General features: G+C 44.9%; 1 protein-coding gene across 3 annotated transcripts in view; it reads right to left on the reverse strand.

Moving 5' to 3' along the window:
* NBN (nibrin) overlaps positions 1-13,575 on the reverse strand; it is a 732,941-nt gene that overhangs the window by 207,633 nt on the left and 511,733 nt on the right. For all 3 annotated transcript variants that reach the window (XM_069621324.1, XM_069621323.1, XM_069621322.1), the window contains one exon: positions 5,961-6,116. In XM_069621324.1, coding sequence (XP_069477425.1) covers positions 5,961-6,116 — 156 coding nt within the window. The remainder of the gene's footprint in view (positions 1-5,960; positions 6,117-13,575) is intronic.

Here is a 13,575-nt window from a genome sequence, read left to right on the forward strand (position 1 = left end):
CTCAGGTGTTACCTTGGACCCAGAAGGGGCAGAGGTAGGAGGGGTGTTGGAGTAACTACGAAAGTAGTTTGGGTCTTTTTCATAATGTTAAATGTTAGCCTTTTCATGACCCTGTCAATGTCTGCTGAGCTCCATTCTTTGGAGCTAGAAATAATATCAGGTTCTGGTTCCTCATCAGTGCCCATATCCTCAACAGTGGGAGGAATGAGTCTTGTTTTTGGGGTAGGTTCAGACATTTTAGACTTCCCTATCTCCTTTGGGGCCTTCTGTTTCTCTTTATGAACATGGGGACCTGAAGATGTCCTCATATGTTGTTTATCCCCTCCCCCATGGCTAGAGGAATGTTTTCCAGATTTTTTTATGTGCCTCCGAAGGTTTCGACATATCGCGTCGAGTTTCGGAGGTGGGATTCGAAGAAGGGCGTGTAGTCTCGGGAGTGCAGTCAGACGCGACGCGTCTAGCCTCTTCAGAATGCTGAGCAATTTCGTCATCCAACGATCGGGCCTCGGGGGCTGTTGATCGGGCGACACCTTTATCAACCGAAGACAGTTGGGTTTTGTCATGAGGCAAACGCGAGCGGGAACACACAGAGGACAAAGATTCATTGGACCGCTCTCGTGGTGTCGTCCGGTGCCGATTGCTCGACACGCGCGAGTCACGGCCGGGGCTGATGTGCTTAGTGGTGGTAGAATTGTCCCCACAACGTGGCCACCGGCCAGTCCTTTGGGGTCGGGTGCTTCCGCGTGGGTGTCCGAAGTCATCCCTTTGCCCTCGCCGTCTGATTCGGCGGCATTGCTGCCATCGCTGAATGTACCTTCTACGTCCATGGCCTCTAGTTGCCTGGCATAGTGGACCCAGCGTTTAGTCGAGCGGTCCTTAAGGGTCTTCGGCTTGAAGAGCTTGCAAGCTCGACAGGTAGCCTCGGGATAGTCTCGTGGGAGACACAGATTGCACGTAAGGTGCTTATCCACCCAGGGAAACTTCCTATTGCATTTAGGGCAGAATTTGAGTGGAGTACTCTCCATATGGTAAAAAATGGCAGCGGGTGTGTATATGTATGAAAGGGGGAATAGACAGCCTGTATGACACCCCCCCACTCTCCCTACTGTATGAGGCTGAGGCCAGAGGCCTTCCAAGACCCGGAGTCCGTCGTGACAGTCCTCAACGGCTGACTTCTTCGATCTTCACCGGCGTCGGTCTTCGCCGTACGGTGGAGGGGAAAGGAGAAGTAATAACGGTAATAGTTAAATATAATCGGCTCAGCGCCGAAAGAACTCTGCAACATGCGTCCGACTAGTATCGTGGAAAAAAACAATCTGAGGGTCCTACATGCATGAGGGATCATGGGTACAGGGAACGTCACACTAGGGATAGTATTACTGGCACGCCCTGTTCGACGTCCCTTTTCGAGTTTTGAAAAACAAACTATAATACCCCGCAGCTTCCACTAGATGTCGGCCTATGCACAGCATGTGATCTAACCAGATTTTACAAACATCAGAAATATATATATTCATAAGCTTTATTCGACAAACAAGTCATAAAAGCACACATACATTCCCATATCATCAATAATAAATACATAGAATGATATAAAACATATGATGGACATAGCCCACATTTAAAAATAATATACAGGCAGAAGTGTTGAAATTGATTGGCATCATAGACCTTGAGTTTACTCATAGGTATCGTCCAAACCCACTTCAGATATTGGCTTGTGGCAGGCACTGCCGTAATATCAGCTGCGTTTGGCAGCTTGCCATTGCCCCATCTGTGCATCTACATCCACGCCCCCCGAAAGAGTGGTTTTAGGAAATGCCTCCTCAGGGGCATTGTCACAGGACACAATAGAATCAGAGGCTTCAGATCATCCATGCCACCCCTGCAAAGGATACAAATAGATGAAGTGTCAGCATCCCATCTGTGCATCAACTCTGCTGTTGGCAGGGTCCCAAATCGAAATTTCACATAAAGTGTCCTTTCCGGCTCAGGACTGATAAGATCCAGGTATGGCTCAAACCCCTCCTCTGTCTTGATTGTGAGATCCATGCTAGGGATTCGGAACTTGTAGCTTTAGCCAGAATATCCTGCCGCATCAGAGCCAATTCTGCGGTTTTAATTCTAACTTTATAATGTGTGTTAAAAACATGTGGGTCGCTCCAAAAGACACCCAGACTCAGATCCATCAGGTTCCTCTTTACATGGACTGCCCACTTCAGATTCATGCCCACATGCTGGGATAACACATCCTGCATGGCTTCTCTATATTTAATTAACTTTTTGTTAGACCACTGCCGGACCCAGTTGAAGAGAAGGAGCTAAGTACCCCCACCTCTCGCCCATCTTGCCTAAATGTTCCCATTGAGAAAACCATACCTGCATACGAGAGAGTACGATGGCCATTTGAATGAAATCCCGGAAGAAGCAGAGCAAATGAATGGCTAAGACGAATGGTGACGTCACACAGAGCCGAAATACATAGAAGAGATACAGAGAATAGAGAATACAGATATTCTATAGGGCATCAAGAAAATTTCGAAGATAAGTGGCATCTTGGGATCAAGGTGAAGAAACTTATACTACAGAGAGGATGAAGATGTCAAGCTGTTTTACACATGTACAGATGCAAAAAAACGCAAGCAGACTAAGTATTCTTAAGGCATATATATATATAAATAAAAGTTAGGAATGGATGTTTCCACTACATTTTATAGCAGTGCTGGGCTGAAGAAAGAAGGCCTCTTTTCCAGTGTGTCGCAGTTAGAAAACAAGTGAATTACGAAGTGAATCTCAGAAAGGCGAGGCTGGATGAGCCAAGAAGCCAAGGCCGTATCAGGCTGGAGTGAGCAGACATTGGATACAAATCGTGTGCATGAACAAAATAACGAAGATGTCAGAGCTCTATTGGAAAATGGTATTTTTAATACACGGGATGCCCGATTTTGTGGTCTTAAGTCATGTGGAGGGATGAAGTTGGATGAACATGATGGTCACACCTACGCACGTGCTTTCACTCCCCTGAATTCTCCAGAACAAAGAACAATCCCAAGGACAAGTTCAAAGCCCTAATTGACAGCAGACCACTGAGGTGATGATGGATGAATATGCTAATTGGTTGGAAGCTATGGTTGAAGACTAGCTCACCAGCACCTGGAAGCCCAGTCTGCGTGCTGCTAGACGTAGGTGGAAAAGCACTGACGGAGGTTAGAGTGCCAACCAATGGTAGGGTCCGATAATTTTTGTAGCCAATGGGTCGTTCATAGTGACCTGTTTTAGGGGAGGGCTTAGTAGCCCCACCTGATGTTAAGAAAGCTATCACTTTCTTCACTGCTTTAGACGGGTATAGATCATATACTTAGATGTTCCCTTAGACCCTATCACATGTGCCACTAGGTTTTTGTAGTTTGCCACGTAGGATGACGTTAGCAATACGTAGCATGACATCACCTATGACGATTTTTTGGCCATAAAAGAATGTTTTTTTTAAGACGCATTGAGAGATTTTACGCGGAGACGTGCGTTGATGTCCGTTGTACTCCCCGTTTTAGATAATTGATATTAAAACAGTTATCCTTTTGCCAACTACCTGAGTCATTTTGATTATTGATGTTTGAGTAACTTCTGCATTCCAATCCATCTCAAGGGTATTGCTACCTTATCTTAAAGGGCTGGAAGACCCCAGTTCACAGTAAAGAGCTGGACGCAATTGGCAGGCCTACTCTGTTCCCTGCATGCCTTTTTTGAGATGCACTGACAGGCTCGGGGAGCAGATGGGCACTCTGAGTAACTTCTTCAGTTACTTATTTTCAACAACTGCCAGGATGTGTATGTTCGTCTGTCCCCACAACTCTGCACCATACATTGCTGCTTGCCGTGCCTGTGCAGTATATGCATTGAGAGAAACGTGCGCAGCCCCATTTTCATGCTCTGCGGTAAACCTGGCAAGTGCCCCAATATACCTCACTAGTGTCACTAGTGTCAAACTAGCCACAGGTTGCCATTACTCTTATCCCGAGATAGTTGTATGTGGCAATATGTTCGATCACCCCTTCACCCAGGCCCAGATTGGATCCCTTTTGCTTCCTCCTATTAGTATTGAAAATCATGGCTTTTGTGTTCGTGACATTCAGTGACAAACAGTTCCTTTTACAAAATGCAGTGAATAGGTCCAGCTCTCTGCGGACGCCCGTGGGTATCAGAGATAACAGAACTGCGTCAGCCGCAAACAGCAGGGCTGGAATCCTTTCCCCTGCCAATGTCAGAGCATCTGTCCGGACTGCCAATAATTCATTTATCATGCCATTAATAAACAGCCAGTACACATGGAATTGTATTTCTTAGCAGAGAAGCTCCATTTTGTTAAGTACTGGATGCCGGGAGCTGGAACACATCCACATTTACAGATTGAGAGGCACTCGGTTTGCCCCTATTCACTACAAAGCACGTTAGTGCATGATAAATGTAAATTTGATCCGGTAGCGTGTACGATAAATGCATGGAGGCGAGTTTTAGCACAACTAAAGGTATAGTTTCTGTATGCTCCGTCACTCAGTATATGGAATATTGAGACCCCGCGCCTGATATGTGACGAGGCGTTAGCTAGTGAATGGGAAGATTTAGGGATACGGTATATGTTGGATATGTTCCCAGGTGGTGTGTATGTTGGCTATGCAGTTTGAGGAGAGGGTGGGCCGTGACTTCCGGCGCAGGTTCCAATATCATCGCATGAGATCAGCGTTCATGGCATGGTCCTCATCCTTCGAGTGGGAGCCAATAACGGTCCCATTGTTACAATATCTTGTCAGTTCAGCTAAAGTAAAGCATGCTGTGTCAAACATCTATAAGGCGGTAATGCAAGGAGCCCCTAAGGTACCTCTGAGCTGTAGGGCAAAATGGGAAGAGGATGCAGGGTCTGTGTTCTCAGATAAGCAGTGGGAAAATGTGTGAACGTATGCAGGTGGGGATGTCAGTGCCCGGCTTAAACTGATACAATACAAGACGCTACACAGGGCGTATATGAGTCCAGCACGTCTTAGGCTGTTTGCTCCAACTAATGTTGATAGATGTCCTCAGTGCCAGGGGGAGGCGGCGGATATACTTGACATGTTGTGGTCGTGCCCTCACATTCGTGAATACTGGAAGGGGGCGACGCATTTGTTTACAAGGATGCTGGGGCATGAGATCCTAGGTGATTTACATTGCTGCATGTTCGGCTTGCTGCAGGGTCTGCCGAAAGTATACCGTAAACTGCTAACTACTGGTATGATACTAGCGCGGCGTTGCTTCTGTCGCGATGGACCAGCTCTACTTCACCTACGCCAGAAATGTGGTTAATGCACATGACATGGTTTTGTGATATGGACCACGACTGTACTGGATTGGCGGTGGTGGCCAACAGACCACGGGACATTTGGGCACTCTTTCTACTGTTTCTAAACGCCCAAAAACAAGGATGTGCCGGTACTACAAGTGACTTTATAGTGAAGTGAGAGTTCTGAGTGCTTGCCAAGAACGGAAGGACTCTGGTCTATGTGATTGGACAGTGGGTGAGGGTGTATGTTCGATCATGGCCTTGTAAACTGCTACAAGTCCTAATGTGTTATTGGGGGTTGAGGGGTTTTCACATTTAAAAACTTCAACAAGACTTTTTCAATGTTTGCAATTCAATGTATGCGATTTGTAAGATAAACTGTTGCATTCTTGGTCTCTATGGCTTTAAGCTCATATTTATATTAGACAAACCAGTATGGTTTGACATACTGAAGGAGACTGGAGTATCATTTCAAGCACATTGGTTAAAATGAACAGCCAGTGCTTGTTATTTGATTTCCATTTTAAAATTGTGTCCTTATTTGATCATTTGCTTCATAATTTGAAATGAACACCCAATAGCAAAAACACACACACACACCAATACACAGCAGCATAAAAAGGGAGCACAAAATGGACATGCTTACCTTTTTGAATTTCTTGTAATTAACTGTGTTTCCATTGTCTTTTCTTTCAGTAAAATTACGTTTATATGTTTGATTACTAACAATCAGTGACCTAAATTCAGTTAGTAGCAATCTGCTTGGCAAAGTGTCAGAATCCTCTTCAAGCTTTTCAAAGTTCTGGAAAGTAAACACATGAATTAGGATTTAGCAGAGGGTGTGAAAGAAATGATGATGAATCTTGAGACAACCAAAGCTAGTCAAATTGAAAGGCATTTCTTAGGCATTTAACAAACTGCTTTATTTGGCACTGCCCAGGCAAGTATAGAGCATGACAAGTGTGAAAAAAATAAACAGTAAATATATTCTGATTGCTTCACTCATTATTTGGAGAAAAAATTACCTGCTTGCAGAAGAGAAATGCTTATCACTGCTTGGAAACGGTTATTTATACATTCCAGCTGCTTGATAAGGGCTTAAAAAAATGTTCAACAAATAATTGCATTCGTCTAGGAAACACATTGATAAAACGCAGTACTGCATATGCAAATTCAATTATTTCTTATTACTGGATAGTGGCATGTAAGTGTTTAATGTTAGTGGAATTAAGATAAAAAAGTCATCATTGCATTCATACTCTTCGGAGCATCAACTCTGGAACAATGCAATATCAGAAGGCTTTCATTCAACGCAATGAAATGCTTTTGTGTTTTGGCTATTAGGTAGCGCTCTAAATGATGTATATGAGCAGAAACTATTCTCATGGGAAGTGAATAAAGATGAGAGATGGGATGTGAGGAGGGACACGGACTGTGGGTCCCTCCTCACAGGGACACAGCCTGTGGGTGATGGTGGGTTTTTTGCCCAGTCACTATCTGCCCCTATGTCCCAGCATTCCTTCTGTCCACATCCTCCTTGATCTTTCCTCCGCTTTCGACAAGGTCAACCACGCCATCCTGATCAATCTGCTCTGTGAGAACCTGGGCATCACGGATCAGGCCCTCGAGTGGCTGACCTCCTTCCTCTTGGACTGCCCCTCCCAGGTGCAACATGGTCCCTATCTCTCTGCCAAATCTCTCTCTACCTGTGGCGTTCTCCAGGGCTCCATCCTCTCACCTTGGTTTTTTAACCTCTACTTGGCCCCTTTGGCCTACCTGATCTCTACCTTCTCCTCTAACTTTCAGGCTTATGTGAATGACACTGAGCTTTTCTTCAAGCTCCCCTCAGCCTCCCCTCCTCTCTCGCTCATTCCTGACTTTCTATCTGCGATTCAGGATTGGTGCGCCTCCAAAGATTTCTGTCTTAATGCCAGTTAAACAGAGATCCTTTTCATTGGGACCCCTGCCCCTGCTTTCCCTCTCTCACTCTGACTGCCCGCCTTGGGCCCTCTTCCTTCACCTTCCTTCGAGGCCAAAAACGTTGGTGTCATCTTCAACTCCACTCTCTCTTTCTCTCCTCACATCTCAGACGTTGCCAAGACGTCCCACTTCCAGCTGCAACTCCTCTTCCCTTTCTCACTTTCCCCCAGAAGCTCACTGTCTCCAGAGCCCTGGTTTTCTCTAGGCTGGACTACAGCAACAGCCTCTTTCTCAATCTCTACTCTGCACCCGCTGCAACTAATCCAGAACAGGACTGCAAGACTTATCCTTGGCCTCAGGCACAGGGACCACCTCTCCAGCCCTGAAATCTCTCCACTGGCTCCCGGCGGCTGCAAGGATCAAGTTCAAGACCCTTTGCATTGTACACAAGGATTTCTGGGGCTGGGCCCCGTACTACATACAATGCTCTCTTCTGAAATACCTTCCTACTCAAGCCCTTTGCTTGGCTACCTCCAACTCTCTATGGGTTAGACGCTTCTCCAGGCAGAGAGTGGGGGTAGATCTCTCTCATCTGCAGGTGCCTCCCTCTGCAATGGTCTCCCTGCCCCTCTCAAACTTGAGCCAGACCACCTGAATTTCCAGAAGCAGCTCAAAACTTTCCTCTTCTCCTCTGCTTTCTCTCTCACCCTCCCACTGCTGACCTACCTCACCTACCTGTCTGCTGTACTGACTGGTGGTTTGCGAGTCTCACTGGGTACCAGGCTCTTTCTTGATCAGTCACCCTTGCACTGCCTCTGGGCCTACCACGCACTTAGGGGCCTTAACTGTAACTCTACAGTCCCTTGTTCTCATTGCACTACCCAGAGCTGTGCTGTCCTGGCTGCACTTACTCAGAGCATTGCTGCCCATTTTTCCCCTCCCCGCTCCCTTTCCCCTTGTACTTCTCATTCTCGCATTTTCACAATCTGAATGACACAAGGCCTAGTAAGATTGTTTGTCTTCTCGTCCCTCTGTCTTCCCTCCCTTGTCTTGTCGCACCTAGAAACACTTGTGTACAAGCGCGTTATAAATGACTTCTCATATCATATAATTCCTGCCCAAATTACACACTCTATGGATTTCTTTGGGCTAGCTCTGTGATTTTTCAGCCGCCTTCTGAAAATGCAATGGCTTAAATACAGATAAAAACCATTCACTGGGTAATAAAATGTTTAACCAAGTGTGCCTTAGGCCACACCATTATAAGCAATACGCGTGTCAATGCATCCGTTCCTTGACGAATGGTAGTGAAGTATTCAACAGCAGACTACATTGTGACACCAAACGCCAATTGCTCAGGAACTTAGTTTTATTTGTTGCAAACTCAAGCAAGCACTGGCAAAGACAACTTTTTACATAGGCATCTGGCAGCCACTTTCATAATAAGCCCACTAACACTGTTTGCCCACTGTTGCCATCTTATGGCAGTTAGGGCTATTATGGTGGTGACCGGAAAATGTATCCCATGACTATACAAAAGCCAAAACGTTTGGCTTTGGCAGTGCTTGCTTGAGTTTGCAACTAATAAAACTAAGTTCCTGAGCAATTGGCGTTTGGTGTCACAATGTAGTCTGCTGTTGAATACTTCAATACCGATCCCCTTTTCCAGTATGGTTCCTCATAAAAGGATTCATAATATATCTTTATCACACTTCCTATCTTTCTTAGCAAATATATTCACAAAGAGGCCTCGGTCATCTGAGTAGCAGAGCCAGAGGCACCTCATTAAGTCAAAGGAAAGTCATTCTTTATTTGAGAAAAAACATGTGCGAGTGGGGTAAGGGTGGCTGTTGAGGCATTCAGGGGTGAAACGCTGGTGTTCAATAGTTGCTTAGTTACTAAGCTTGAAATGCCCATTTGTACCTGCATGCACCAAGATTGAATTTCCTTCTTCTGACTTGCCTTCTGCTGCCTTACCAGGATAGACTATATTACGCGTTCTGTGTAAGTACTTTAAAAAAAAAAAAGAGTTTGTATGCGTGGGTGAATCCTGGACAAAGCACTTTATCTTCATCGTTTCCGAATATGAATCATATCTGAGAGTGCTAAGTAACAAAATAAATACCAATATAAACTGCACAACATTACAACAAAGGGGCAGGTAAAGAGAGGTGTAGCTTAATACAAAATCATAGACTTTGTACTCAGAAGGTTGTGTTACTTTGTCACACTTGTGGCTACTTTAATATCTATACAAAGATACTCTGAAAAGAGTTGGGTGAGAACTGTGTGCTTACAATGGGTGCTACGTTACAATGTAATCAACTAAATCTGTGGTCAGATTTTAATATGTAACTTCCTTCCAGAGAAAACAGACAGTTCGTATGTTAACTGCCAATGCATTTCAGATTTACGTCCGTCACAAGGGCAATAACCTTTTGTTGTAAACAATCAACACCTGTGAAAAAACCAGTACTTGTTTTAAACACAAACAGAAAAATTAAACAAGACAGACATAATAACATGAGATACAAACTAGAGAAAAAATAATGGCGTAATGTAAATAATAAATTAAAGCAACTCAAATTGGCTTTTGGCCTGTCAAATAAATGTACTCATCTCTCTTTACCTGTGTGATAGTATTTTCTCACTGCATCTGAAATGAAAATCAAATGTATTCCTCTAAACCATTTCACAACAAACTCCTAGATACATTATAAAATCCTTATGATTTAAATCTAATGTGTGCAAAAAAGTTCTAGAAAAGTGAATTACCTGAACCCTTTTGTGTAAAAAACATTTACTTGTGAACGTAAGATTTCATGTAATCTAGAGACAGTAAAGGTTGTTAAAATAAATCAAAAAAGGATTGCCAAGTGACTTACCCAAAATAGTGTTGGTCCTCACTGAAGCACAGAAATTGAAACAATGTTGCTGCCTAATAACCCTTTGTAATATTCTCGAAGACGCTGTAAATGGTGTGTACATTGTGGCGCAATGACGTCATGCGAGTGATGACATTATGAATGCAGTGACGTCATGCGCATGAAACAGAAGGAAAATTTTAACTGTGTTTACAACCCTTCATTGTATGTGAAATCAAACAATATTACAAAAAATACAATATTATGACTTATATACTAGATGTACAGAACTGATTGAAAACCTATGAATATTCAATGAGGAATTACTGTTCTAAACTCGTAGATTCTCTATGAAGTGACTATTGATTGGTGATGTCAATGAGATACCCATACCTGTTCTGTGTTGCCGTGGTTTCCGGGGCCCAGACAGAGGCGGCTGTCAGGAATGTATGTAAACTTGTGTTTTTCATTTTCATTTTTTGTATTATTTACCGCACTTTGAGGGGGCGAGAGTGCCTACATTACGAACGTTTAATTCTGCTACTTTGGTATGAGCAGTTACGCTCTGCACACCCGCTCCATTCCTGCTTGCCCACTCCCCTCTTCGGGGGAACCCCCTCTGAGCTGTAATCTGCTGAAACTAGCTGAGCAGTGCCAACCTCAGACCTCTGCCTGGCTCCTTCCCCTGCCGGATTCAGCAGCATCAGAACCAGATCAGACTTTAAAAATGACAAATGTCTAATTTACGGTGACTGGCTCTATGGAGACAGACTCTTGCTCCAAAGAGCAAATTGGTGCTCCACAAGCACATATAATAAAACGCATTCAAATAGACTCTCCATTTTCTTTCCCTTGCCTGCCCCTAAAAACAGTCTGCTTCCATGCCTGTGCTACCTCCTCCACCCTGAAACTACCTTTTGGACCTCATCAATACAACAAAGCTGCCTTCCCTCAGTCAGCACCTCCCAGCTTATCCACAGCCACCTCAGCCCCTTAAGTCTTACATTTTGGTAGGCCTCGGGAATCCTCCTTTTATCTTTACACTGGCAGTGGCATGGGCCACAGTGGAGCTTTTATGGAGTTTCGTGAGCAAAGCCAAGACCTCTCACGGATACCCGTGGTGGGCCAAGTTTGGGAGAAAAGTGCTAACGATGAGATGTTTGAGGTGCCCCTTGACCTCTAAACAGGGGAAACTGAAGATTAATGTTTAGCTCTGATGAACGAGAACATCGACATTTTAAGGGAAATCACAAACCTGGAGCTGGGCTATGGTGATGAGGAGAAGAAATCCCAGCTCCCGGCAGACCAAACACTTTTGGGTGAAAGCAATGAGGACCGAGTCTCTGTGGCGGCTGCTGCTCCCCTAAAACACCCAAAACAGCGAAGTGCGCTTGTGGGGTGAAATATAGCCCCTGAAGGCCATAAAAAAGAGTCCAGAGTCATGTATGCATGCTCACCGAAATACAGAGGCCAGCACAGAAATAAGGTCAGACATCAGGCCTACAGAACCTAATCACAAAGGAAAGAAAGTGGGCCTGACTCTAAAAAAATGCTAAAATGTGCGCAATGCATTTCAGGAAGGAAAAGGGAGACATGTGGCTGACAAATCCATGGAGAGCTGCACTGATATTTCAAGAAACTGCAGTGCACAGTATCTTCTACGGAATACCAGATTGTGTCCAAACATCTAAAGTGAAACAGCGCATTTCATGTGTAATAAATAAAAGAATGTCATTTTTATTTTTCCATCATCCAAATTGACAATCTGCCGAGTGAAATGCTCACCAGACTTTTCAATGTGCGAACATAGTTTCTGCCTATAACAAGCTCATCCACAAGGACAATTTCAAAGTGACACTTGTATACATATGCTGAAACTGTGTGCCTTATGAGGTCATTTAAAAGTTACATTGGGCCTCATTACAGGTCTGGCGGTAAGCCTGCCAGTGATACGGCGGCTCGCCGCCAGACCCGAAAAAAATTACTGGCGCCCGACTTCCCGGTATCACTGGGGTAATACAACCCCAGCGGCCGGGATGTCAAGCGCCGGTAATTCTGTAAGTCCCCATTCCCATTGAGTCCGATTGAACTCAATGGGAATGGGGACCACGGAAGCACTGGCACCGTTAATGTCAGTGCCGGTATTTCCGTCAAACTCTGCGGGTGTATGCCGTTCCGCCCGCCAGGGCTGACCCTGGTGGGCAGGAAGGCACCCGCCTGCAGGGTCGTAACGTGTGGGTCCGGTAGAAACGGTACCGGTAGGCTTATCGGCACTATTGTTAACGGACCGGCACAGTCAAAATGAGGCCCATTGTGTCAGAGTTTAAATGGCCATGTGCTGCTGGTCATTTCTCCCAATGAGAAACTAAACTCCAGGACCTCCCTCTGTTGCCCTGGAGATTCAGGCCTGGTTGTCTTCATCCATCAGTGCCCTTCCTTAAAAATACAAGCAGGAATACTTTGTAGATCAGAAATGCGGTGGAGACCAGATAAAGTCAGGTCTGTTCTGCAGCAGAAGTGACCCCCAGGTCACAGGTCCCATAAAAAAACATTAGTGTGGCCATTAGGCTGCTCTGCTAGGTCACATGCTTGAAGAAGAAACAAAACTGGGTGGGTGCCAGAGAGACAGAGGATATGAAACTGCAGTGTGAGTAAATTGGATTAATACATTTTATCGCATAAAAGGTGCAGCGTACATGTCACACCGGTCTTTCCAGGCTTTTTATTAAAGGTGATGGTTACCCGATTGTAACCATGCTAAAATGATTTTGGTGTGATAAATACAACTGAAGTTATTAAGGAAAATGTGTTTTGGGCATTCCCGTGGTCCCGAGAGATGTGAAAGTTGGTAAAAGCATGCTGGTAATTATTAATATGACGACTGTAAAATGACATATTTTTCACTGATATGGTTCCTGAGTAAATGAAGAAAAACTGTATCTCTGCACAGGAAGGACGTGCAGATTCCAAACTAGTCTCATCTGATTCGCTTTAAATTGTAGTTCTCAAAAATGTATTCCTACATGTAAAGATTTGAGAATTAAGGGTACTTGTCATGTGGAGAGATTTTTATGTCCTAATGCAGACCGAGCCCACCTGTCAAAGTGAAATGATGACGCTCTCAACTCCCACAGCCATTCCAAAGGACTCCCCCATCCCCTTGTTCTATCAGCACACAGGTGGGAGGGGGGTAGTGAACATTTACCAATCCCTTTTGCGGGAATCATGACAAGTTAGTGATGCCATTTGCCCTATAAATAATCCAGTTTGCATCAGAGCTGGACTTCTTCCAACAATTCCGAGAGGTGACCTGCTGCTGAAATCTGGTGAACAACATCCCAGCAGAGGGGCCTAATTTTGCATTGGAGACGGGAGCCAGGAGACATAGAAGCTGGCTCGGACCCCTTCGAGGAAAGAGAGGAGACCCTTGACTGGCCCCTTTGCTGTCCCAGCGGCGCCCTGATGCTCAGTTCCAGG

This window comes from Ambystoma mexicanum, chromosome 5q (genome assembly GCF_040938575.1).
Source record: "Ambystoma mexicanum isolate Mex_15411 chromosome 5q, UKY_AmexF1_1, whole genome shotgun sequence".
Classification (NCBI taxonomy): Eukaryota; Metazoa; Chordata; class Amphibia; order Caudata; family Ambystomatidae; genus Ambystoma; species Ambystoma mexicanum.